Here is a 27,521-nt window from a genome sequence, read left to right on the forward strand (position 1 = left end):
ATGGACACACGTGTAGTGATTCCTCCCGCTGACGAATCCCACCATCCACGTGAAATGCTGCTCTGGATACTCAGAGGTTTCGCTGTGACCGGAACCCGAAAGCAGGTGGTTTGGGGACAGCGACAGGACCGCTGTGCTCACAGTCTGAGGGTCCCGTTGCGAAAGTGTAGATTAACCTACGGCCAAATCTCCTTTAGGGATGAGGGATTTGTGTGGTATTTAGATATTAATATGTGTTCTCTTGGCCACTGTTAGGCTGTGAGCTAGCACACGTGGGTTTTGAGAAAGATTTCTCCAGACAAAGATTAGGGCAGAAAGAAGAAAAAGTTTATTTTACTTTTTCTAGATGGGAAAAAGGGCCACCACAGTGAAGAGAGGGAGATGGTGTTGGCAGAGAGAATCCGCTGCTCAGGCCTCCGACGTAGGGTGAAGGTTCCTGGCTGCAGCCCGACTATGGCACTGCTGCGTCCGCTCCCCCTCCTCCCCCTCCTCCTCCCCTCCTCCTCCCCCTCCTCCCCCCCCTCTCTCCTCCCCCTCCTCCCCCCTCCCTCTCTCCTCCCCCTCCTCCACCTCCACCTCCTCCTCCTCCTCGGCAGAGCCCAAAGTCCGAGCGCTGGCGTCCGGCCTGGCCTTGGAGAGGGGCTTTATTGCTGGAGACGGGACTTTGCCCTCGAGATACAGTGGGGCCCGAAGCTCCAACCCGGCTGTTCTCCAGGAACTCTGTAAAAAGCAGATTCTCAAAAGCAATTTTAAAAGAGAGAGATTTACATCTTTTCCATCTTTTCAGCCCTTTTCAAAAGTTGTGCAAGCAGAACGCCTGCAGGCGTCTGTTATCGGAGAACCCACAGGATCGACCCTTAACCGTCACTGGGGCACCTGTGGGATGAGAGATTGTCCTGCTGTTTGCCAGGCTGCCCCTCCACATGCGCGAGAAATGTGTCACTCACGCAGCAGTGGTGACTTCGCTCCTCCCTTCCCAGTGTCCAGTAGCGTTGGCCAGAAGCTTAAATCAGCAAACTTTTTCACTAAATCTTTTTTTTTTCCTTTATGGTGCAAGGTTTACAAAGAAAAGGGACACATGATAGATGCTTTTGAAAATACGATAAGAAGTTTGGTTACTATTTTTCAATGTTTTCAGTCATACTCAGTGAATTGGCTAAGCTAGTTGATGGGGTCGTGCAGCACATGCGTGGGTCAGTGAGAGCCCGGGGCTGCAGCCTCGGCGTCAGAAACACGCCAGACACGAAGCCGCTCTGCAAACACCCAGGGCCGGGCCGGGACTGGCACCCGGGATGTCCGTGAGCCGTGCTGGGCTGTGGTTTGTGTCAGGGCCCATAAACCGTGCGATTCACTGTAGGGGATCGCGTCGAATCTCCAGTGTAGTCAGTAGATGATCTACTCCAAGGTCAGTAGATGCCACGGTTAGGTAACATTACATCGAGAAGACTGTTGACAGGACAGGCTTGGACAGCCGGAGTTCAGAGCGTGAGACAGACGTACGTGTTCCTGTGCACGCTGTGTGTGCGTGGTCAGCCAGCTGCCGGCACTTCCTGAGACGCGGGTGCCGGGTCCCTCGAAGAGTGTCGTGAGCCACCGTCTCGCCGGACTGCCCCTCGGTTAATGCGCAGAACACGTGAAGAATCACCCTGTTAGTATAGAGAAAGGCAGGCCCTGAAGTAAACTGATTCACTCCAGATGTTGCCCAATAGTGGCTCCCGTATTTGCTGACACTTCACATATTTACCACGCCGTTGCCAAAGAAAATTTAACGTGGGGGTGTGAGCATCAGATGCCGAAACCAAAAGATTTTTCCAAAGAGGTAGGATTGTGCCAGCAGAAGGTATCCGAGTGCTGGAAATAATAGCACATGTTCGTCTGCAATGAAAGTTACTTTTAATTTGAAAAATTCTTCTTTCTTCACTTTTCCTTTAGACTAATTTTCTTTTGTAATTGGTGAGAGGGTGGCGTATGTTTGTTTAAATAGTAGCTGTGTTATGGTAATTGCTGATTTTTTAAAGAAATCACCATTTTTTTTTTTTAGCAAGTCCGTTTTTTTCTGAGCGTTGAAGCAGAGACTAGGCCGATACATGTAGTTCCCTGGCACCGGAGAGTTTTTCTCCCCATGAAAGTGCAAGGAGCCAGCAGTCTCTTGCTTTGACACAGATTTAGAATTTACAAAAGAAGCTCAGTGTAAACTCAGGACAGACGTATATCTGGAGGTGAAGATATTTCTGTGACGGGGGAGGAGGTTTATGTAGCTTCTCTTTTGTTCAGTAGCTACTGTGTATTTTCTATTTGAATTTCCAAGTTGCTATATGTATTTTTAAATGTATATGTTGTTTGCCAGCTTTTCATTAAAATGAATTTATTTCTCAATATTTTGGAACTTTTAAAGAGTCTCATGCTTTTCTTATATTCATTCTAAGAAGCCCAACTATAGAAAAAGGTTTTCTCTTTTCTCTTAGTGTATAAAAAAACTTTTGAAATGATTATTTTATATAAACTTCTTGTAAAGTCAGGAAGTAGCGGATTCATATTTTAGACACGGAGGGACCCTGGCAATGACTTATGGTGGCTTTGACTCTGTGAGCCCAGGAAACACTCACCTGGGGTTTTGAGTGCTGCCGTGAAGGACTCTTGTGCCAGGAGGACTCGATAGCTCTTAAAAGTGGATATTTAAGTTTATTCTTTAATTTGCATTTTTTTATATGCCGATTTGACTTTTTTCTAATTTGAATTTTGATCACTCACAAATTTACCATTTATGTTGCTCTTTACTAGTGCATTATTTTTTAATTAAGAGAGTTTATTTTTTAGAGCAGTTTTAGATTTACAGAAAAATTGAGTGGAAAGTACAGAGTTCTCATGTTCCCTGAGTCCCTCGCCTCACCCACAGTTTCGTGTGTGTGAGTGTGTGTGTGTGCGTGTGTGTATGAGTGTGTGTGAGTGTGTGTGTGCATGTGTGTATGAGTGTGTGTGGTGCATACGTGTTAGTGTGTGTGTGTGTTGTGTGTGTTGTGTGTGTGAGTGTGTGTGTGTGTTGTGTGTGTGAGTGTGTGTGAGTGTGAGAGAAAGAAACAGAGTCTCGTGCCAGCACCCCAGCGGGCGTGCGGTGGCGCCGCTGTCTCTGGCTGCAGTGAGGGGCCCTGGGCTCACGCGATCTTCCACCCTCAGCCTCCCCAGGAGCTGGGGCTGCGGGCGTGCGCCACCACAGCTGGCTAATTTTTAAATATATTTTAGAGACAGGCATCTCGCTATTTGCTTAGGCTAATCTTGAACTCCTGGCCTTAGGAGATCCTCCGCGGGATTCTGGGTGCGAGCCCTGCGGCCTGGCTGGTTTCCCACTGTTTACGTCTTACATGGGTCTGCACGATGAGCCAGCGTTGATGCGTTGTTATTAGCTGTCATCTGCGGTTTACGGTAGGGTTTACTCTTTACATCGTGCACTACAGGTCTTGACACACGTGTGATGACGTGACCCCCCATTGCAGAAGTTTCACTGCCCTACAGACCCCCATTCACCTCTCGCTTGCTCCCTGCGGGAGACCTTGCCAACACTGGCGTTTTTACTGTTGCCGTAGTTCTGCCTTGTCCAGGACGTCACATGTTTGGAATCGTATGGTATTTAGACTCTTCACGTTGGCTTCTTTGACTTAGCGATATGCATTTAAGGTTCCTTTGTGTCTTTTCAAGGCTTGGTAACTCATTTCTTTCTGTCACAGAACAGTGTTCCATTGTGTGGTTGTACCACGCTTTATCCATTCACCCATTGAAGGACATCCTGTTGCCTCAAAGTGGTAGCAAGTGTCAATCAAGCTGCTGTGAGCATTCGTGTGCAGGTTTTTGTGTGGCCGTAGTTTTCAGTTCCTTTGGGTAGACACCAAGGAGTGCACTTGCTGGAGGGTGTGGTAAGACTGTGTTTGATTTTGGGAGAAATTGCCAAACTATTTTCCCACCAGCATGACGGGGAGTTCCTGTTGCTGCGTATCTTTGTGAGCATTTGGTGTCGTCCGTGTTTCGGACTTGGGCTGTTGCAGTAGACGTGTGCTGAGTGGCATCCCACCGAGGTTTGCCGTGCGGTTAGTGACACGCACGGGGAGCGTCTCTCTTGTGCTTATCTGCCCTCTGCACGATACGTCGTCTTGGGTGAGGTGTCTGTTCAGATCTTCTCACCCGTTGCTAAACTGGGTGGTTTATTTTCTTACTGTTGAGCTTTAAAGGTTCTTTGTATATTTTGGATAACTATCCTTTATCAGGTATGTGCTTTGCAAAGATTTCTCCCAGCCTGTGGTTTATCTTTTCATTTCTTTAAGAGTGTGCTTTGCAGAGCAGAAGTTTTTAATTTTAATGAAATGGAACTTATCCATTTTTTTCTTTCACGGATAATACTTTTATTGTTGTATCTAAAAAGTCATTGCGGTACCCAAGGTCGGTCAGGTTTTCTCCTACGTTGTCTTCTAGGAGTTAAGTTTTGTGTTTTACATTTAGGTCTGTGATCCATTTTGAGTTAATTTTTGTGAAAGGTGTAAAGTCTGTCTAGATTTAATTTTTGAAATGTGGATGTCTAGTCCTGACATCGTTTGTTGAAAAAACTATCCTTTCTATGTTAAAGTGCCTTTGCTTTTTGTCAAGGATCAATTGACTGTATTTGTGTGGGTCTAACTCTGGGCTCCGTTCTTTGACATTGATCCACATCATCCAGCATCCGGGGGGTGGGGGGTGGGGGGTGGGCTCCAGGACCCCTCCCAGGTGCCCAAATCCACGGATGCTCAAGTCCCTTCTATAAATGGTGCAGTATTTCCATATAACCTACACAATCCTCCTATATACTTTAAATCATCTCTGGATTACTTATAATACCTGATGCGGTATACATGCTATGCAAATAGTTATAATATTGTATTTTTTATTGTTGTGTTGGTTTTTTTTTTTTCCCCCTAATATTTTTTATATGAGGTTGGTTGAATTCCCTGGTTGTTTGAATCCACAAATATGAAACCGACGGATACAGAGGGCTGGCTGCGTCTGTCATTTTCGTTATTTTTCACTTTAATCTTCATTTTCATATTTATTTGAATGCAATACCTTGCTTAACCAAGACTTTAAGTTTCAAAAACTATGTGTCAGCTGGGTTTTTATAAATCCAATCATTTTATAGTGACCCTGGGGTGCTTATTATCTTTAAAGTCTTCTTGCAATGCCCCTTTTGTAAAGTGAATAGTTGTTAATGAAGTTTATGAAAATGCAGATTTTATTTTTTAAATGTTTCTGAAGGGGAAGCCAGCTATTCCTTTTTATGGTATGTTGAAATACATTTTTGAAATGATTCTTTTATTTCACTTAGAAATGACTTTAAAAAAAAACCCAATATGATTAGAATATGGTTAATTGTGAAGACCTAGATGATGATCTAGATTTTTAGCAAATTTTGCTTTAGAATTTAGGAATCAGAGCAAGAGCTAAATCGTTGAGTCCACACTCTCCACCAGACACACTTGTAGGTGCCGCATAAGCCGTTAGCCGTCCTATTGTGCTGTCTGTTATCCTTCTTCTGCCGATGAGGAAACCAGGGCTTAGGGAAATCGCGTAACTGACCAGGGCTGGGCAGCTCAGCACGTGGTCGAGCTGGGATTTGACCCTGACGTGTCCGACTGCAAAGCCGAAACCACATTTGCTTGTGAGTTCACACTTCAGAGCGAGAGATGGATTTGCAGAAAAGTTATTTTGTAAATGATTTGTTCTTTGTAAGTTTTTTGGACATTTAATTATATTAATAAAGTTTTTTTTCCCTTTGGGAGGAGTGGCCATATTTGTGAAATCAGGAAATTGCATTTTTTTAGTATTTTAAGAGCTACCAACTTTACTAGTTTCTAGAAAGGAATTGAGGTCTAAAATCATGTAATTTGATTCCCAGTGAACTGTATAGACTTCAGAGCTATCTATATCATAGACCAATTTTGTTTCTTTTTTTTAAAATGTTGGTCATATAACATACTCAGATTGACCAGCATTTAGGATTTCTTTAGTTTTCAAATAAAGCAGAGTTTTCTTCCTTACTCCTAATGTTTTTGAGCCCTCTAATGTTTTACGTAATACATCCAAGTGTATGAATGTATAACATCATGTTCTTTATCTGACTTATGTAATAAAAAAGGTTTTACAGACTTAAATACTGATAGTGTCATTGCCGTATAAGGAATAATGTCTGACTCTAAAATACCACCACACAAAACAAGTGATTCAACTGAGCGCGTGCACATAAGGCAACTTCCCACCTGTTCTGTTTCTTCGCTTGGGTGTGCATGGATCACTCAAGATCTTTTCCCAGTATCTCTGAATTTGTTTCAGTTTGTCTCCTTAGTCTTGCCTAGAGGAAGTGTGGTTGGTTTTCTCGTTCTTAGGTTAGAGACGTTAAGAGAAACCTCTTCTTTTTTCAACAGTGTGGAGCCGTGAGAACGGAATGTGGGTGTTAATGGAGTTTCTTTCTAACTCACACAGAGCAACACTTTGCAGACGTGGTGCTTAGTGAGGAGTTTCTCAATCTCGGCATTGAACAAGTGTGCAGCTTGATCTCCAGCGACAAGCTGACCATTTCCTCAGAGGAGAAGGTGAGTCTGTGTTTCTTCTCTCCGTGTGCAGTGACACCGCATGTCTCCTGTCTGCATTTCTCCTGGTTGGGTGACTGATCCCGCTAGTGTGGTGACGGTCGCGACCTTTGCTCTGGTAGTTAAGAAACTCAGCTAATTGACTTACTGATTGTCGGTAAGTTACTCTGTTTCTTCACTTCTTGGGAGGTTCCCTAAATTTTTGGACGTTAGGGTTTTGCACGGGGCCTCCGCAGCAAACACAGTGAACCCTGAAACAGGGTTCTTCCTGCCACCAGATGCCTGTAAGAATTCTGATCTGAACACGGTGCTTCTCACGGAAGTAATCTCACTGTGTTCTGCGTTGAGAGACGTCATCCAGGTGGCAGTTTTGCTGGTTCTGGACGGGACCCCCCTGACTGTCCTCTTCCCTTTAAGTTGGCTCCCTGCGACTCTCACCTCACCCTGGGCGCTGCCTTTCGTCCCTCCTCGCAGAGCACCTGCCGGCCGCGCGCGCCTGCCCCGTCCCGCGGCCGCCCTGTCCGCCACCGCACTGCCCTGTCCCGCGCCTGCCCCGTCCCGCGGCCGCCCTGTCCGCCACCGCACTGCCCTGTCCCGCGCCTGCCCCGTCCCGAGGCCGCCCTGTCCGCCACCGCACTGCCCTGTCCCGCGCCTGCCCCGTCCCGCGGCCGCCCTGTCCGCCACCGCACTGCCCTGTCCCGCGCCTGCCCCGTCCCGCGGCCGCCTTGTCCGCCACCGCACTGCCCTGTCCCGCGCCTGCCCCGTCCCGCGGCCGCCCTGTCCGCCACCGCACTGCCCTGTCCCGCGCCTGCCCCGTCCCGCGGCCGCCCTGTCCGCCACCGCACTGCCCTGTCCCGCGCCTGCCCCGTCCCGCGGCCGCCTTGTCCGCCACCGCACTGCCCTGTCCCGCGCCTGCCCCGTCCCGCGGCCGCCTTGTCCGCCACCGCACTGCCCTGTCCCGCGGCCGCCTTGCCCGCCACCGCACTGCCCTGTCCCGCGCCTGCCCCGTCCCGCGGCCGCCTTGTCCGCCACCGCACTGCCCTGTCCCGCGCCTGCCCCGTCCCGCGGCCGCCTTGCCCGCCACCGCACTGCCCTGTCCCGCGCCTGCCCCGTCCCGCGGCCGCCTTGCCCGCCACCGCACTGCCCTGTCCCGCGCCTGCCCCGTCCCGCGGCCGCCTTGTCCGCCACCGCACTGCCCTGTCCCGCGCCTGCCCCGTCCCGCGGCCGCCTTGTCCGCCACCGCACTGCCCTGTCCCGCGGCCGCCTTGCCCGCCACCGCACTGCCCTGTCCCGCGCCTGCCCCGTCCCGCGGCCGCCTTGTCCGCCACCGCACTGCCCTGTCCCGCGCCTGCCCCGTCCCGCGGCCGCCTTGCCCGCCACCGCACTGCCCTGTCCCGCGCCTGCCCCGTCCCGCGGCCGCCCTGTCCGCCACCGCACTGCCCTGTCCCGCGCCTGCCCCGTCCCGCGGCCGCCTTGCCCGCCACCGCACTGCCCTGTAGTTGGGGAGCAGCTTCTCCCCATGGGCTTTTCTTTGGGCGGGTTTCATAGCACGTGGGGATCAGGACATAAAAGCTCGTGAAAACACTGTGCTTAGAGGAAATGAAACGTTTATATACACAGATATATAAATTTATAGGGTACAAGTGTAATTTTGTTACATGAGTAGATGGCGTAGTGGTCAAGTCAGGGCTGTTAGGGTGTCCATCACCCAAATAATGTCCATTGTCCCCACTAAGTAAGTTTTCATGGCTCACCCCACCCTTCCGAATCTCCACTGCCCATCATTCCACTCTATGTCCATAGAGAGTGTGCACGTGTTATTTGGCTCCACTTACGAATGGGAACATGTGGTATTTGTCTGTGTCTGGCTTATGTCACTGCGTGATTTCATTTTCTTATGGCTGAATTGTTTCATTGTACACACCACATTTTTATCCAGTCCTCTGTTGCCGGACGCTTAGTTGATTCCGTATCTTTGCTGTTGTGAGTGGTGCTGTGATAAATAAACACATGAGTGCAGGTATCTTCTTGCTTTGGTTTATTTTCCATTGGGTTGATATGCAGCAGTGGGATTGTTGGATTGTATGGTAGTTCTGTTTTCAGTTTTTTGAGAAATCTCCATACTATTTTCCATAGTAGCTGTGCTAATTTACATTCCCGCCCGCAGTGTATAAGAGTTCCCTTCTCTCCACATCCTCGCCAACACCTGTTATTTTTTGTCTTTTTAACCATGGCCATTCTGACTGGCATAGGATGATGTCTCATTGTGGTTTTAACTTGCATTTCTCTGATGATTAGTCATACTCAGTATTTTTTCATAACCTGTTGGCCATTTTTATGTTGTCTTTTGAAAAATGTCTGTTCATATCCTTTGCTCACTTTTTAAGGGGATTATTTGTTTTTTGTTGTTGAGCTGTTAGAATTCCTTGTATGTTCTGGTATTAGTCTCCTGCTGGATGAATAGTTTACAGATGTTTTCTCTCATTCTACAGGCAGTCTGTTCACTCCGCTGATTATTTCTTTTGCTGTGCAGAAGCTTTTTAGTTTAATTAAGTCCCAGCTGTCTATTTTTGTTTTTGTTGCCTTGCTTTTGAGGTCTTGGTCATGAATTCTTTGCCTAGACCAGTGTCCAGGAGAGTTTTTCCTAGGTTTCTTCTAGTATTTCCATGGTTCCAGGTTTTGTGTTTAAGTCTTTAGTCCACTTTGAGTTGGTGTTTGCGTGTGGTGAGAGACAGTGGTCCGGTTCCGTTCTTCAGCTTGTGGCGTCCCAGTTTTCCCAGCATCAAGGAAAGGAGCCTTGAGTTTCTCCTTTGTGTGCTTTGCATGTAAAGTTGCATTAACTCTGATTCTGTTTCTCAAGCGTATTCACTCCACCTGGGGGTACAAAGACACATTTGCTCGATGGCTCACAACACGAGGAAGCGTGTGACAGTGTTTGTGGGAGGTATAACCGTAGCACTCTAGAAACACAGAGGAGAACATGACGATTCACATCTAACAGACGAGCATCGAGTGCCTGCCACACACCAGGCACTGTCCTGGGTCCCAGATGGAAGATTAGCAAAATAACGTCCTTTACTTCTCTACTTGTGGGACGGCCGGCAGGGCAAATGGTGACAGAACTTGGCAAAGAGTGCCTTGGAAGCTTTCGGTTTTTGTGGGAGGAGGATAGGGATGGTAGTTCAGCTTGGTTCAGATGTATGATCTGGTCTTTCAAAATGCATGAGTTTGCCAGGGAAATGGGAGGGGCATTCCAGGTGGAGGGAAGAGAATATGCAAATACAAAGAGATAGGAAAGAATGATTGTATTCAATTTGCTCAGCAGGATTGGAGTTTAGAATATGGGAAAACCGTGGGAGGTAAAATGGGAAGATGACATAATAGAATATCTTCTCAGCAATATTAAAGAAAATTGACTTTATTGTAGTGATGAAGACCTCTAAAATCTGCATTACAGACATACCCCGAGGGCTGTTCTGTTTTTTCTCTATCTAACAAGCCACTCCAAAATGTAGTGTCGTGAACAGTAACCATTGTATCGCGCTGAGAATTCTGTGGTCAGCAGGGCTCAGTGGGAGCAGCTCGTCTCTGCCCCACGGCCCGAGGCTCCGGCTGGGGCGGCCCAGTGGCTGGAGTATCTGGCGTGATTCTGCGGGAGCCCCAGACCCGGGGCTTGAGTTCTGCTCTTGGCATCTGGTGCATCTGAAAGGTCCAGGGTGGCTTCTTCACTCGCTTGTCTGGCTCCTGGGCTGGAGGTTCACTGCCCTGTCCGCAGGGCACCTGTCACACAGGTGCTCGGCTAATACTTGACAGGTGAATTGAAGAGGGGTGTTAAGTGTGATGTGCATTGTTTTTAGTTTCTCGCTCTCTCCCTGCATCAAAATAACCTATTTCCACTGCCAGTAACCTGTTTGCATATTACCAAACATTTTCTGTAACTCTGACCTCAAATGCAGGGAAAATGTTAAGGATTATCAGGTGATATGTTTTCTTCCTTCAGTGTGAAAGGAAATTATCTGGACAAGTACTGTCTTCATGTTAGCTTATGAGCTTTCTCATGGGTGTATGTTGGAAGTAGTAATGTTGAGTTTGTAAAAAATTTCAAAATATTACATTTTAACATATTCTATTGTGACAGAGCAGAATTAATCTATTCTGCAGACCCTTGATTTATAAGTTTATGGTCCAACATTTATTTGTAAATCTAAAGAGCCAAACATGAATTATTTATAAGAGTACATGATTTTCATTCCAGCATAGCACTTTGCTTTATTATTTGAGATGCTTCATTCAAAGGGAGGTAGAACTAAATTCAATTTGGGAAGGCTATCTATGGTGAAATAGTTCATATATCATCAAAATTAAGATTAGGTGGTAATATATTGGTAAAATGCTTAGTAAATACCAGATGAAAGGTACTTACTGACTATGCAAAGGTACTAAAAGCACTTACTAATATTATGTAAAAAAGAGAAAGAAAGAAGCGGAGTGAATGGCTGTGTAAGCACATTGTAAGTCAGGATTCTGAAACCGCTCGAGCCGTGGGTTAAACGTGGAGGTGTCAGGGAGAGCTGTATGTGCAGTGTGGCGGCCTCGTGTTTCATCCGGGTGCCCTGGTACGTGACTCACCTCTGCTCTCTCCTCCCCGTGCTCCCCGCAAGGTGTTCGAGGCGGTCATCGCGTGGGTGAGCCACGACAAGGACGTGCGGCAGGAGTTCATGGCGCGGCTGATGGAACACGTGCGGCTGCCGCTGCTTCCTCGGGAGTATCTGGTTCAGGTGAGCGCTCACGCCAAGCACACGGATGATGCGGCAGCGGCGTGTCCCTGCCTGGCCCCACGCGGATCCTGGTCACGCGGTGATGAGAGCTGCAGGGCACAGGTCCACGGGGCGCGGCACGGGGGACAGGGGCGGTGTCTGCGGCTGTGCAGCTGCCGTCTCGGACCCCCCGCCCGCAGGGGTCTGCTGCTCCACCCTGGCGTGTCCACCCTGGCGTGTCCACCCTGGCGTGTCCCGGCGGCGCCGAGGTCACTGGCGTGTGGCGGGTGGAGCGCGGGTGGCTCTGGGTCGCGCGCTGCGCCTTCCCTGCCGCCTCCTTCCTCCCGCGGCCTCTTCCCCTCCCTCCAGGAACGCAGTTGTGAGCTCCGACCAAGTACTGTTTGACTTCACTTCATAATTTAATAGTGGCCCACGCTCGATTTTTATCTTTATTTCTAAGTAGAGGAAACACAGGTTATTTGAAATAAATCGGAACAAATGATTGTTTAGTCGTCCCCGAACAAGTTTGAATTTGCTCTTTATTATTAGCATCCTACTAGGAGCACTTCAGCATTATCTTAATAATTGAGACCATCGAAAGAAACATTTCTTTATTAAGAGATTGGATCTGAACATTGTAGGATTTCTGGAAACCTCATTATTTGTTGGGATCTGCATAATCATTGGTCCTCTGTTGAGTAAATAAACTGGAAAAAAGCAAAACAGTGTCCTGCGTTTGCCGTCGGGCATCAACAGGACAAGATTCATCTGGGGTGTGGGCGACTGCGCTGAAGGACGTTGAGTCTCTGCCGGCGCTTCACCTGCCCTCGCGTGTCTGAAGAAGGTTCTGGTAACTTGCTGGCGTGGTCTCCTCCCCCCTGAAGGATTCATTGCCTCAATTTTGTTCCTAGTTTCTTTTTTACTGTTTGGCTTGATGTTTAAAGCTAAGAAATAGGTGACTGTAATATTATCTAAAGAGTTTATCATATTCTGTAGCTGACATCACACTCAATCATTTTCACTGCGGTTCTTCTCCTTATTGCCAATGTGTGTTTCTCTCTGCAGGCCAGATACTGGGGCGGTTTTTGGTTTCATTTATTTTTCTCTTAGTCATATTTATGAACTTTGCTCTTTTAGACTAAACTAGAGAGGATAGTTACTGCTGTTTTCCTCCTCTTTACTTCCGTTTTTTGGGCAGTCTCGTAATGAAGTAGCTGTCCCTGCACAGGGTGTGTCTGGTTTCTTGCAGAGGGTGGAGGAGGAATCCTTGGTCAAGAACAGCAGCGCCTGCAAAGACTTCCTCATTGAGGCCATGAAGTACCACTTGCTGCCCACGGAGCAGCGGGTGCTGATGAAGAGCGTCCGGACCCGGCTGAGGACGCCCATGAACCTTCCCAAGGTGGGACCCGTTGTCCTTCCCGGCTCTTCCTCAGCTGAAAGGCCCAGAGTGCAGCTGACTGCTGATGTTTTCGCTCATCTGAATTTCCGCGTTCCGTTGTTTCAGTTTTCCTGCGACAGGGAGGGTTCCCAGAGTGGGTTGTCGTCTGCGTGGTTCAGTCTCGCTGACTGTGCAGGCTGAGGGCGGGGCCGTGCGGTTCTTTCTAGATCATTATGGGCTGCATGAGGTCACCCTTCTGGAGCAGGAGACAGCTGGCTTTTGTGCCCCGAGTTTCCTCAGCGCCAGTGACAGTCCAGGAGGCTCTGGCTGTAGCAGAAAGAGGAAAATCAGACCAGGAGGAAGGTTGCTCCGTGAGCCAGGTATTCACATGGTACCTGGCCCTCGTGGTTTCCCAGAACCACACGGCAGAGCCAAGGACGACAGACAGGGGTTCCCGCGTCTCTCTGTCCCCTGTCGGGCTTGTGCCTCGTGGTGGCTCCTCACACGTCACACGCAGCTGTTTCAGCGTCGATGTTTCATGTCTCCCATCTTCAGCGTTTGTATGTTCCTGTGCGAAAGTTTATGTTCTACCTTCATCTTTTTGGTTGTGCTTTTCTGATTTAATTTTTCTTGCAAAAGAACCCCTCATTTTTGTCTCTGTGTTTGCAGTTCCCTCTGTTCTGTTTGCCTCTTTACAATGCTAGAAGGCCAGCACTTTAGGTACCATTTGTGTATGGTCTAATCAGAATGATCTGTAATATAATGCTTTAATTCATGTTTTTATTTTTAGCTCTTGTGTGAGTTTGGAGCAATGCTGTGTTAAGAAATAAGAACCTGTTATCCATTGTTTTCTTATATCATCTTTAGTTGCTACTCTGTCCTTTCCATTGAATTATGTCTTTTAAATTCTTTCACATCAGTGCTTTTATCTAATGTTTCTAGTTTGCTTGTGGAGTCTGCATTTTTAATTGCATCAAATCTTCATTGGTGTTTTGTTTTGCCCAGTGTTACCAACAGTTCTCATCTTAGAACTAACGGCAGATTTTGCCAGTGTGCTATTTTCTCATTTTTCTAGATCATCAGTAAATACTTTAATTTAGAATGGACCCTACCCACCCACCCCCCCCCCGCCCCCGTAACCCCTCATCGGAGATACCCACCCGTTTGTGGAAAGTTTCGGTCTTTGTGATCATGTTTATTATCTAAGCCAAAAACGTGTAACTCGGCCTGTGACATCCAGAGAGACTGAGCGTTAAATGAATTCAAATTTTGCATGATTTTTTTTAACATCCCTGAGTGTTACCCATTTTATTGGCCCCTAGAAGTTTGAATGCTTTTCTGAAAATATTCTAAACTTTACTAAGCTTTATTATCACTTAACAAAAGGTATTTACAAGGCATTCGCTTCCTGCCTTGTCTGGAAAGTTGGTGTTTGCCTCTTTTAAATCTTCTGATCTCTCCTCAGTTCTCCAGGTTTTTCAGAAGTGATTGTAAGTGGCCCAGTGAGTGTCAGCTGGTTCCCGCGACATCTCGGCACGGCTGCCGTCTGGTCTGCCGGCTTCGTGGTGTTCACATCCTCCCAGCACCCTTTCATCTGCTCTTACAAGGAGCCTCTTTATAAATCTTCATTAATTCCTATTTGTCCATATTACTCGGTGTCAGTCTTTGTTCTTACAAAATAATCGACTTATAAAGTGTTCAGAGTCTTGGCCATAAATTTAAAGTTACCATTTATTTCATGATAGTCTTTTCAACTTCCTTCTAAATAGTTTGTCTTGAATACTTTTTGAATACTTCATATTAATAAAAAATCTCTTCCTGTCTATTTCCTCTTGTGGCATCTTCCGCTTTGCTGTGTCCAGCTCTGCTGCAGAGACCTTTAGAGTCAAAACGAATCCACTTCTGGTTTCTGGAATAAGCGTGTCACTGCTGAAAGCCGCCTGCAGACTCAGGGGAGAGCCCTCCCCGGCATGTCACTGGCTCTGTGCAGGCTGTGTCGTCCGTTCGGTTTGTGTTGCTTCCGGGCGGGATCCGCGGTCGTGGTTTCCGAGTGGCTTCTCCATCCGGGCCACACGTTTGGGGTCTCGGCTCTTTGACTTCCATTCTGTGGCGGGTGTGTGACACGCGGGCCCCGTTTGTTCCCCGTGGGCAGGTGCGGGAGGAGGCCCAGCCGTGGCGGCAGCGTGAGCGACGCGTGCGCAGCCCCTGCGTGTGCCGTGCTCGCACCATGCCTCCTCCCGCTGACCTGCCCACACGTGCTGCTCACACGTGACCCACACGTGCTGCTTGAAAGCTGCCGTGCTGGGTGCTCTCAGCAGCACGCGTGGTCTCTGTGGGGTGGTCACTCACACCGATGCCAAGCATGTGGGGAACGGTGACGCACAGACTGACCTCTCGTGCTGAGCGTTTCATGGTAGCGAGGTGTCTATCACGCAGTGACGCGTCAGATGGAGCACACCTGGCGGCAGAGCTGAGGAACTCCCTGCGCAGCTTGGCAGTGACACGACAGGGACACAGCGCTGTCACGCAGCCTCTGATTCCGTGACGTCATCCCGCTGGCACTCGTGCCATTCCCAGGGAGTGCTTAGGTTGTGTGCGGCACCCTTGGATTTGGGCGTCGTCATAAAAACTACATGTGTTTTGCTCTGTGCTTTGTCAGCTGCTTTTTCTCTTTAGAATCTGCGTTATTTACAGTGCTGTCATGTTTCTGGGTATTTTAAAAAATATTTTTACCGAGTCTGTCTGAAATTTCCAATTAGAAAATTATGAAACTTGCTTTTTCAGGAGACAATTTTTTTTTTTTTTTCCCTGAGACAGAGTCTCACTCTGTCACCCTGGCTAGAGTGAGCACCGTGGCGTGAGCCTCACTCACAGCAACCTCAGACTCCTGGGCTCAAGCGATCCTCCCGCCTTGGCCTCCCAGAGTGCTGGGACTACAGATGTGAGCCACCACGCCCGGCCTTCAGGAGACAATTTTAAACTGATATTTAGTGGGTGAAGAAATTAAAAAGAACAGAGTTTAATTGACCTACATTTTAGGTATTAAGCAAATTCAGTGCTCCTTGCCCACCTCAAATATGCTACATTTAACTCTTCCTACACAAAGTCTTCCCTCTTGCTCCTTTACCACATAGTTTGTGTGGTGTTTCTCAGGGGAGATCAGGTGTCTTCACAGGTGGGGCTGTCGGCGTGGGAGCAGCTCCTCAGAGGACAGGAACACGACGCCTTTAGGTTTCTCCATTTTGTGTAAATACTGCGGCTCCCTCACCCTCCCGTGTGGGTTCCCCACGGTCTCCTTCTGCCCCACCCCCACTGCTCGCGGGTCCCGATTCCAATCCTCACCCCCACTGCTCGCGGGTCCCGATTCCAATCCCCCCCCCACCGCTCGCGGGTGTGTAAAGGACGACTGTCACTACTGTCCCTTCCGTCCTCACTCTGATGGGTAAAAGTGAACCAGTGCATGAAAATAGCATTCAAAGCGTGAGAATCATGAAATCGATAAATCAGTGCTGTTTCTCAAGGATATTTTAAACAGTGTTCCCTTCTGAGATTTTTTAAAATTGATCTTCATCAGATTCATCATCCAAGACTCTTCAACTCTCGTCTGACTGTTGGGCTGAGTTTTGACGTTTCGAACACAGACCCCTAAATACCAGGTTGTGGTTTTACAGCCTTGCCTCTTCTCCCGTCCGTCCTTTGTGGTAGGAGGGAAGGGCGTTCGTTGCGGATGTTCTTTAATTCTTCCTTTTATTTATTTGAATTCTACACTAGAAGAACAACAGACCTGCAAAAAATCGTATGATTGGTCTGAGTTCAGTCTTCTTTTAAGATCTTTAAAATTCCTTCTGCTCTGCAGTTACTAAATAACTAAAACGGCTTCTTTTTGGAAGCTCGGGTTTGCTCTCGTTCAGGAATCAGAATTTCTGTGCACCCGTCCGGGAGTTCCGAGTACAGGGGGTCCTTGCCCAGCCGAGGCTGTGAGCCCGTCTGTGTGTGTGAGCTGCTCCATGTTAGGTTTGTTTTGACTTTTTGTTTCTTTTTAACGTCTGTTTTTGTAGTCATCATCTCGTCTCTTACCCCGGGTCCTTGCCATTTTTTACGACTTCCTGCGAGATGTCGTTTTAACTTTTCCGTTCTTCTGCAGTGAGGGCTGTGTCTCAGCGTTGCCAGAGGGACCGCGTGTGCGTGGCAGGCGCCCGGCACTGAGGTCTCTAAACCGCATCCATCTCCCCAGGCCCGGGTCAGGGTCCAGCCCGCCGGGAAGCTTCCCCTCCTGGGCAGCAGCAGCAGTCCGTGTCCGCGCTGATCACGCAGCCTTGCGGTCACGCGTCCCTGCGTGTTGCTCTTGAGTCACTTCAGGGCTCCGTCTCCTCGCTGAGACCTGCGAGCTCTCGGGCTGGAGACGTGGCTTGTGCTCGTGTCTGGCACCCGGCAAGGCCCGCGAGGGGCAGGTGGTCGGCACTTAGCGGGCAGTTGTTGGATTGAGCTGAAGATGTCTCTCGACCTCGCTGGTTCTCAGCAGCAGACGGTGCCGATTTCCGGCATCTCCGTGATCTGCCCTGTTGGGTTGTTCGTGGCTGGGGCCTCAAGGGAAGTCTCCTCACTGGAGATCCGGGAACGTGTGCTCAGCTGCGAGCTCCAATTCCGTTACTCCTCCTTTTCTGAGAGTTTTCTTCTTCTTCCATCTTTCTTGTAACCTGCTGTCCTTTTCCCCTCACCTGCCCGGCAACACGCGTTTCCTTTGTCTGCTCCCCAGGTCTCGGAGGTCTGATGCCTGGTGGTTGGGAAACCAGGGTCAGGCTATGGAAAGCCCGAAGACACGCTGCCTGCGGTTTTGGCTTCAGTACTGCTTTTGCTTGAAAGATCAGAAAGTCATTTTAGTTTCTGAAATCCTTATTTTTGAATAAATGTGCTGGATAATAGAATAGTGGTTCTAACACGTTCTCCCTTTGTGGAGTTTACTAAGTGTCGGTTGGTTGTGTCTCCCAGCGCCCCCCTCCGTCTTCCTGCTGACACCCTCCACACCTACATCTTTGTAGGGCATTCAACATCCCTGAGTACGTAAGAGTCATTTAAGCACATGCATTTTCCCTTGCAGTTGATGGTGGTGGTCGGGGGCCAGGCGCCGAAGGCCATCCGCAGCGTGGAGTGCTACGACTTCAAAGAAGAGAGGTGGCACCAGGTGGCAGAGCTGCCGTCCAGGAGGTGCAGGGCAGGTGAGCGTCATGTGTCCTGCCTACCGCCGGGAGCCGGGAGCTTCCCTCTTTGTCCCATTGTGTTAGTTAGAAGAATCTCTTAGAACAGCGGTGATTGAAACAGCCACGTGGTTAAACAGTGATCCAGGGCCTCACGTAAGTCACGTAGGACACGGTCGGGGAGGGCTGCCCTGCCCCCATCGTCACGTGTCCGTCAGATTCCTTGGTGGAAGCTGGAGGAGCTGGCACTTGGCCGGTGTTTCCCCAGCTGCCTTTGGTGGGGTGTCGGGAGGGGCCTTCTGTAGGCTGGGACCCTTGGTGTTAGGAGACTCCTGACCCCGCCGTAAGTGACAGCTGCCTTCCTCCAGGCATCGGTTTTGCAAGCGTTTGTTGACTTAGACAATCATTTCCCCACAAATGCAATCAGAAGAGGCCGGTGCAAACTCTGATGATCCTTCCTGAGACTTAAACTTGGATCCGTGGTTTCTGTCTCCCATAGCGAAGCGCGTTCTAGAGGCAGTGGAATATTTCTGTGATGGCGACAGTGTAAAAATACATCTTGGAGAATGTTACGTATCAGCATATTCAGAGTTAACCTCATTCTTTAAAAATTGTCTAGTATTTTATTTGGGTCTGGATAGTAGTATGATTTTACTAGTTTTTAATTGCACGTTAAGATTGTTTTGAATCTTATGTTATAAATAGTGCTACAGTGAGTTCCTTAGGCATACATCATCGTGTACATACGTGTACATCGTGTACAGGATAAACTCCAGAACTGGAATTACTGACTCAAAGGGTATCCTGAGGATACGCTAATTATTATTCGTACTAACAGTCGATAAAATACCAACGTGCTGGTTTCCCGACACTCCTGACAGCACTTCGTAATTAGATGTTTGGAGCTTTGCCAGTCTGGTGGGTGAAAAATGATATCGCATCTTAATTTTCACTTCTGTAATTATGAGAGAGTTAATTCTCTCTGAATTGTCACTTTGTTATTTGTGCCATTTTTATTACATTGTTTTAGTGATTTCACAGAGAAAGGAGCCTTCTTCATGGGGTCTGTCACATGTGGTGTGAAGATTTGTGTTCATCTTTTATCTTTTGACTTGTGCCATTTTTACCACATAAAAACTTCACTTTTTATGTAGTCCTGTTTACCAGAGTCTGAGTCTTTGGACTCGGGGATTTGTTTTTTGCATAGAAAAGCCATACTCCAAAATTATCTATGCGCGTGCGCGTATGTGTGTGTGTCTGTGTGTGTGTGTGTACACATACACAACATGTTTTTTAAGTATTTAATGCTGAAATAATTTTACTTACGGAATAATAGAGATAGAACCAAGAATTCTGGTGCACTCTTTCCGTAGCATTAACATCTTACATATGGTGATAAGATCAAAGCCTAGGCATCGGCACTAGACGTTGCTGTTAACGGAACTTGTTTCAGATTTCACTGGTTTCCACCGACTCCCTGGTTCTGCCTCAGGGTCTCACTCCGTGTTTGGCGGTCGTGTCTTCTCAGGCTCTCTGGTCTGCGGTAGTTCCTCAGCCTTTCCTTGCCTCTTATGTCCTGGATTCTTTGGAAGAGAACGGGTCGTATATTTTGAGGACTGTCCCTCAATTTGGATTTGTCTGAGGTTTTCTTCTGGTTAGATCGAGTTATGATGATTATTTTTCTGTGATGTTAACCGTGATCACCTGGGCAAGGTAGTATCTGCCAGGGTCTTTCCTGTAACACAATTATGTTGTAAAAACATGAATCTCTTATTACCTTTACAGTTTTATTTTTTATATTCATATCTAAAACATCTGAGTATATTTTGGTATAAGAAATAAGGTGTGGATTTTGTTCAATGGTCAGCCAGTCGTCCTGACACCCTTCGTGGACTAATCTACCGTCTGCACTCATTCAAAATGCTGCCTGTGTCATGGACTAAATTCCTACATTTACACGCTTTTGTTCTAAATTTTCTGTTCTCTTTCGTTGTTTTGTTTTGCTATCTGAACATCAGGACAAAGCAGTTTTAATTACTGGGCTCTGGAATGTGTTTAGTATGTGATGGGACTAGTGTCTTCTGTCCTTCAGTAGATTTTTAACATTTTCTTTATATGGTTTTGTATGTTTCTTGACACATTTATTCCTGGGTATTTTATCTTTATTGTTGTTTTAGAAACGGAATCTTGCATGCTATTCTCTAACTGGCTTCTTGATTCCTGCCCGATCGCTGGTACTGTTCCCCTTTCATTGCTCCATAAACCATCAGACGCCATTTGTTCCCAACGTCCTGTTTGCTTGTTGGGTGACTGCGGACAGATTCACTCCCATCGTGCCTCTCCCTCCACCTCCTTCAGGTCAAGAGTGGATACCCTTTGGCTGTGTCATCTTGGCCAAACTCTCTAACAAACTGTGCAGTTAACTTCTCGGTACTTTGGTTTCCTGGCAACTTTGGGTTATCACGTTTCGTTTGGCTTCATCTGCTCTCCACCCAGAGCCTTGGGGTCCCTCGTAGATTAATTGTTTTCTTCTCCCCTGCTACTTAAATGCCCTAACATTTGGTAAGCATTCTGTGCGACCTGTGAGAGGTGGTTTGTTTGTTTTTTTGTTGTTGTTTGTGGAGAAAGGAAAATGAAAATTGCAATGGCTCAAATTCTCGCAGTGAACACTCCCTGCTATTACTTGCGATATCTAGATGCAGGATTTTTTATGCTGAAATTTGCCGCCTGCTCGCTTGCTCAGTTGTGCTCCCTGGCCCCCTGGCGGGGGGGGGGGGGTCTGCGCAGCCCCTGCCCGCAGGAGGCCGAGGGAGCAGCTGGTTCGGGCCGAGCGGCGTCTGCTGTTGGAGGCAGCGTCGTCAGCCCGATGGCCTCACGTAAAACGCCGAGCTGGCCAAGCACAGGCGCGGAGAGCCGACTGTGAGCACGGCGCTGCCCTCGGGCAGGCAGTGACCGAGTATTGCAGCATTGAGACCAATAAAAATTTTAATAATTTAAAGCAGTGATATTGCAGGCGTGTCATACAGATGTTATTTTCTAAAGGGCTTCGGGATCTAGAGGTGATCCGGAAGCCTCACAGAGAACGTGGAACTTGGGAACGGGCTTGAAAGAAAGGCGCAGTCCTTAGTGGGTGGTGGTGGTTGAGTCGCGTATCGATCGCTAAGTGCTGTTTCCTTTGCAGGGATGGTCTACATGGCTGGGCTTGTGTTTGCTGTCGGTGGCTTTAACGGCTCGTTAAGGGTCCGCACGGTCGATTCCTACGACCCCGTGAAGGACCAGTGGACCAGCGTGGCCAACATGCGGGACCGCAGAAGCACGCTGGGAGCCGCGGTGCTGAACGGGCTGCTCTACGCCGTGGGGGGCTTTGACGGGAGCACAGGTAACGCGCCTCCCCGGGGCCTGGGCTGCGCTGCTGCCGGAGGCGACACAGCGACCGACTTTGTGGAACAAGTTGTGGCAGAATTAGGACATATTTGAGTGTTTTAATAGGTGTTATATTTAAAGATAAGTTTAAAACTTGCATCAAGGATTTCTTGAAATGATATGTAAGTGCTAAGTATATAAATTTTCTCTCACCTGTCAGTGTCAGTCATCTTACCAAGCTGAACAAGCGTGTAGATGTCAGTGGGCTGAGCACGAGCCCTCTGGAAAACACGCTGCTCCCGTTGTCACGTAGTTGACGTGTTTACGTCCCGCCACCACCTCCTTGTAATCTCAGTCCGGGGCCACACTGGATGTGTCTCCCTGACGGTGTGCACGCAGGACAGCTGCACGTGTGCCGGGGGACGTGAAGAGTGCTGTGCTTTGTCGCAGGTTTGTCGTCGGTGGAAGCGTACAACATCAAGTCCAACGAGTGGTTCCACGTGGCTCCCATGAACACGAGGAGGAGCAGTGTGGGCGTGGGCGTCGTCGGAGGTAGGTGCTGGCGGGCTTTCGGGTGAGCCGCGCCAGGGACACGCGGCGTCTTTACTCTGGAGAGTGGTTCTTCCCACAGCCTAAGCCCCCGTCTTATCAATGGGCAAATTGTCACTTCGAAAAGAAAAGTAGTAATTACCGTAAAATTTCACTTATCCTCTTTCTGTAAATTAACCCGTGTAAAAGGCCCTCTGTCTCCTTCTCTCTCCCTTTCTCCTCTGTCTTTCTCGCTCTGTGTGTGTGAGTGTGAGAATGTGTGTGACTGAATGTGCGTGCGCGTGTGTGAGTGTGAATGTGAGTGTATGTGTGTGAGTGTGAATGTGAGTGTGTGAATGAGTGTGTGTGAGTGAATGTGTGTGCGTGCGTGTGTGTGAATGAATGTGTGTGAGTGTGAATATGAGTGTATGTGTGTGAGTGTATGCGTGTGAGTGTGAGTGTGAATGTGTGTGTGTGAGTGAATGTGTGTGTGTGAGTGTGAATATGAGTGTGAGTATGTGTGTGAGTGAATGTGTGTGTGTGAGTGTCAAGAGAGAGGCCTGTACGTACAGCTGTCACCTGACTGTCACGCAGTGGTTCTGGGACCAGCCGGCTGGCGTGTGTGGACTGTCTCTGGGGAAGGCTGTCTGACATTTAAGGGGTGGGTGGCCACTGTTATTTATTTATATCCTACTTTGTCCCCAGCAGAATTTAAGGAAGGCTGTAAGTTATTCTTCGGTATGATTTTTTTTTTTTTTTTTTAACACTGGTTTGGGCAAATTTGCATTCCCATCTCCTCTTCCTCACCGTGGGTGTAATTCTCTGTACTTAAAAAAAAAATACTTTATTGCGATGTAATTCCCATACCGTACAATTCACTCATTTAACTCACACAATTCAGTGTGCATCCGTCACCACCATTCATCCCAGAACATTTTACGGCCCCCAAAAGCAGCCCTGCTGTCCTTGGCCACTCGCCCTGCCCTCCCCAGCCCTCAGCAGCCGCTGCTAGACTTTCTGTCACTGCACAGATTTGCCTCCTCTGGACGTTTCATATTGATGAAATCACGAGCACGTGGCTTCCTTCACTTGGGGTGATGTTTTCAAGGCTTGTCCAGGCTGTAGCATTTATTAACTACTTCATGTCTTTTTATGGCCAAATAACACCCGTTGCATTCTGGTATTAACTCTTGATTTAACTTTTTTTTTCAGTTAACTAAGATAAATTTGATACTTAATTCCATTTTCCAGGGTGATGTTGTTTATTTATCAAATAGTGTTATCTAAAGATGGAATGCGTATACTTTCTGTTCTATCAGGTTATTGATGAGAGTGTAAAATCAGCATCATAATCTGTCCCCTGCAGATCTTCACATGGTTTGGTTACCTGTCCTGTCACCGCTAGGCAAGGCTTTAGTGTAGACCATAAAACTCAGTAGCCCTTGACGGGGAAATGCCACCAACCAGGAAAATATGTTGATATTTTCTGACTTAAAAAGTGGCTTTTGTATAAACGTGGCTGTCTCTGCGACGCATGCCCAGGTTTGCTGTATGCCGTGGGCGGCTACGACGGAGCCTCCCGCCAGTGTCTGAGCACGGTGGAGTGCTACAGCGCCACGGCCAACGAGTGGACCTACATCGCCGAGATGAGCACCAGGCGGAGTGGGGCCGGTGAGTGCGGACCTCGGTGAGCAGCCGAGGCACGAAAGTGATGGAAAGTGATTACACCAGTGAAGTGATTCATTGGCGTCTCTACACATTGTCTGAAAATACACTGTGTGCTGATTTTAATGCCACTGCTAAGTGTCTTTCGAATTGTGCGGGAAGTGGTGGGTGAGATTTAATTTCTAACTGTTACGTGAAAAGACTTCTCTGTTTCATGTGTATGTGCGTGTTGCTGCCATTCCTCTTAGTTTTTGTTTTCCCTGCTAGTGGGGAACCTGCTGAATAATCAGGTCTTTTCATATCTATTTTCTTATATATCTTGTGCTTTAATACTGAATTGACTTTTTTTGTGGATGTTGTTTTCAAAAGGATTATATTAAAGGCCTTTTCCTCCCTGTGTTTCACCTAGATTTTTTTTATTTATTATTTTATTTTTGACATACCTCTTTTTTTAGAATAATAGTTCTGTTGAGATCCTTGTTTAATCATCAGTTCTATTCATTTCCATTTCTTAAATTGTAGGCTGTGATATCGGCTTACTTTTATTATGAATTATAGTTTGAAAAGTTTTGGTTAGAAGTCATTTGAATAAACCCTGCTAAATTATACATTTCTTGCTCTTTCTGCTCTACCATAGTTTGGTTGTTGTGTTTTGTAGGTGTTGGTGTGTTAAACAACTTACTGTATGCTGTAGGAGGTCATGATGGCCCTTTAGTACGAAAAAGTGTTGAAGTCTATGATCCCACCACTAATACGTGGAGACAGGTTGCAGATATGAACATGTGCAGAAGAAATGCAGGTATTTGTCCAGTTTAAGATTGTAAAATTTATACTGAATTTTATTTAAAGCTGTACTGATATCACTTTGTATTTCCATTGTTCTTTTACTTATCTGGGTTCCCCGGTAGATTTTGAACACTTTTGAGGCAGAAACTTGTGCAGTAACCCTACGGAGTGAGTGCCTAGCGTAGCTTCCGGAACGGAGCAGGTGGCTGTAACGCTTCAGTCAACTTACAGTTTCTCCTGGCTGCTGCTGGTGGGTGAGGAATGTGGAAACCAATCAGGAGTAGAGCTGTCTTTGTTTGATGCTTGAATTCACGCATCCTCACCACTAGCGTGTTTGAGTGGTGCCTTCCACGTGCCACACACTGGACATCCCAGTTCCCAGGGAATTCAGTCTAGTTGGGTAAATATTTACACTTGGTTAGAAAGCGAGTTGATTATCTGAATCTGGAGGGCAAGCCTGAAGATGTAACCCTTATTTAATACAGTTCAGGATGTCCAGAAAATGAAAAAAACTAAACCAACAACGAATAATAATTTTAAGAAAGCAGAGGTCTTCAAAATTAAGGAACTAATGAATTGCTTGGGAAAAAAGGTCTATGGAGGGGAAATACAAATGGAAAGTAGATTCAGGATAACCTGATAGCTTGTCAGGAAATGCCAGTCTTCAAAATACCATTATCTTCATGCCATTTCCCACAGGCTGATGGGAAATCCCAAGATCCTGATAATCCTGGTACTTCCTGTACACCATTGGATGGTGTTGCAAGATGCACCCCCCAAAATGTTCTTCTTACTTTCCCTTTAGTTTGTGTGTGATTCCTAAGGGAGCGTAAGCACGTGGGCCTGCAAGGGCTGTCAGCCACAGAGCAGAATTTATTACTAACCCTGTCTGGGCTGGGCCTCGTCCAGCTGCCGTTGGTGGGTTCCTGACAGCCGTTCGGCCGTGGCACGTGTTGAGTTAGAACAGCCGCGGTGACACGTGCTCGTGGCTTCCTGGACGAGGAGCTCATTTGCAACTGGAACTGTCATGATCATTTTCCTAAAGGTTGAAATAAACTTACTTTTTCTCTACATATGTTTATTGCTGTCCTATCAAAATTAGCTCATTTCTTTTATACAGAAGAATAAGGGGATAATTTGCACAGAGAGCTGTCGTTATCCTGGCCTTGGAAAAATTTTGTGGGAAAGGGTGGGGTTTAGGAAAAAGACTTTTCTTAAGTCTCTGTTGAAAAATTGTTTCATACTTTGATTTGGACAACAGTTAATTGAGGTTTCTTTATTTGGGAACCATCAGGAAGAGGGAAATATGAAAGTTAGTTTTCAGTTTGTTTTTCCTTCTCACGTATATTTGTTTTCCATGCAAATAATAAAACTTAATTTACTTCTACAATTTACAAGACAATACAATCCTATGGAACATGTAATTTTCAGTTATTTATATACACTCGTAAAGAGTATTTTAAAATTCCGTATTTCTGATAATCTAAACAAACTTCTGATAAGATCTACCCAGCCCATCCTTTTTAGTATCCTACGAGAAAGACCTCATCCAAACGCCTAAATTGGGGAAAAAAGGGTTAAGCTAGCAAGGAGGGGAGGACATATATTCGGTTTCAAATGAGGAGAGGTGAAAGCATCCATGTAAATTAGAAATAACAAGCAACCTATAAGTCAGATTTCAGAAGTTTTCATAAACATGGTCAATTATGACGTCAAGAGTGGAGCGAAAATGAAGCACATTTTCATTAGGTCACACAGAGCCCTGCACTGCTCAGCACCTGTAGGAGGCTGAAGTGACGTGACGACGTGGCGTGACAAGTGAACAGTCGACTGGAGCCAGGGAGCACTGCTCTGAGGAGCACTGCGCCGGGGAGCACTGAGCCAGGGAGCACAGGGAGCACTGCGCCGGGGAGCACAGGGAGCACTGCGCCGGGGAGCACTGCGCCGGGGAGCACTGCGGGAAGAGCTTGCTCTGTGCGTTGCCAGAGCGACGGGCTCCCTCTGCCCAGGGGGCATCTGCGGTTGTGCATTAGTGGGTTGGCAGCACTGACGTCTTTGGAATGTGTCGCTGACACATTCACACGCGTGTGCGGCCCGACCTCCCTTTCCACAGCGGGTGCTGTCTCATCCTGGAGCCCCCGTAGATTAACCGGGACAGCTCCTGCTCTTTCCTTCCATCCAGCAGGGCACTGTGGGGTGGCCTGTCCCTGCCCAGGCCTGCGTTGTCTGTCGTGGGCTGGGACAGTCTCGCACCCACACACAGCAACTCTGGGGACCTGTGTGGCAGCTCCTGCTTCGGGTACCCGAGCTCCTTTTGCAGTGGTGTGAGTGTTCCCCGTCAGGCGGAACCGGGCACCGCTGAGTCTGGGCGGCACAGAGGAGATCCGCTCCTCCTGCACAGAGCGAGTGCTGCTGGGGAACTTTTCAGTGCTGTGTAGAGGCTGGGGCTTATTATTCACTATGCTAAAAATCTGCAGCGTCGGTCAGTTATGGTAGGAAAGCTGTCTACAACCGCAGAGACCGGCGTGTGGCAGCACCCTTCGGGGTTCTTCGCTGGCCTCTTTCTTACGAGAGTTCATAATGGCACTGGGCCTTTCCTAGGATATTAAATACACTTTATTTTTGCACGTGGCCCGTTCTTCTGCAGAAAGGATATTAAATGTACTTTAAACAAAATTAAATTGAAATAATGAGCTTTTAAAAGGTGTCTACCATTTGATTCAGCAGTTTTCTTTCTAATAATTTATAGTAAGAAATAATTGCACAAGTATTCAGAAAAGTATGCAAAAGATCCTTATTTATTGCAGTATCATTGATAAGAGCAAAGCAAAAGATAACTAAAAGTAACTAAATATCTCTCTGTAAAAGGTGATTAAATAATGATACTATCATACATGGAATACTGTGTGGTCATTAAAAATTATGTACATTTATGTTTATTAACTTGAGGAAATTTTCAAGGTATATTGCTTGGCAGAAGTGGGTGAGTACTAAAGTAGCATGTGTAGTGTGAGCTACTTTGGGATTAAAAAGGGAAGTGTTTGAGTGCATAAGCATACAGGAAAGTTAGAGTAGAGATCACAATTCTTAGTCATTATTCTAAGTGGTCTAAGACTAGAGGTGATCTTTGTTCCTTTATACTTTTGTAGGTATTCTGAATTTTTGCAAACAACTGAATTTTTTTAATCAAATAAATAATATTTCTTCCCCCTTTCAAGGAGATAAAGTAGTTAACCATTCAGTA

At 47.3% G+C, this 27,521-nt stretch overlaps 1 protein-coding gene across 9 annotated transcripts in view; it reads left to right on the forward strand.

Annotated features, from left to right (window-relative positions):
* Positions 1-27,521, forward strand: part of KLHL2 (kelch like family member 2) — a 69,018-nt gene that overhangs the window by 39,453 nt on the left and 2,044 nt on the right. For all 9 annotated transcript variants that reach the window (XM_069493717.1, XM_069493722.1, XM_069493723.1 and 6 more), the window contains 8 exons: positions 6,499-6,608; positions 11,267-11,383; positions 12,612-12,761; positions 17,839-17,956; positions 21,117-21,314; positions 21,749-21,850; positions 23,369-23,497; positions 24,150-24,290. In XM_069493717.1, the coding sequence (XP_069349818.1) occupies positions 6,499-6,608; positions 11,267-11,383; positions 12,612-12,761; positions 17,839-17,956; positions 21,117-21,314; positions 21,749-21,850; positions 23,369-23,497; positions 24,150-24,290 (1,065 nt within the window). The remainder of the gene's footprint in view (positions 1-6,498; positions 6,609-11,266; positions 11,384-12,611; positions 12,762-17,838; positions 17,957-21,116; positions 21,315-21,748; positions 21,851-23,368; positions 23,498-24,149; positions 24,291-27,521) is intronic.

This window comes from Eulemur rufifrons, chromosome 18 (genome assembly GCF_041146395.1).
Source record: "Eulemur rufifrons isolate Redbay chromosome 18, OSU_ERuf_1, whole genome shotgun sequence".
Taxonomy (NCBI): domain Eukaryota; kingdom Metazoa; phylum Chordata; class Mammalia; order Primates; family Lemuridae; genus Eulemur; species Eulemur rufifrons.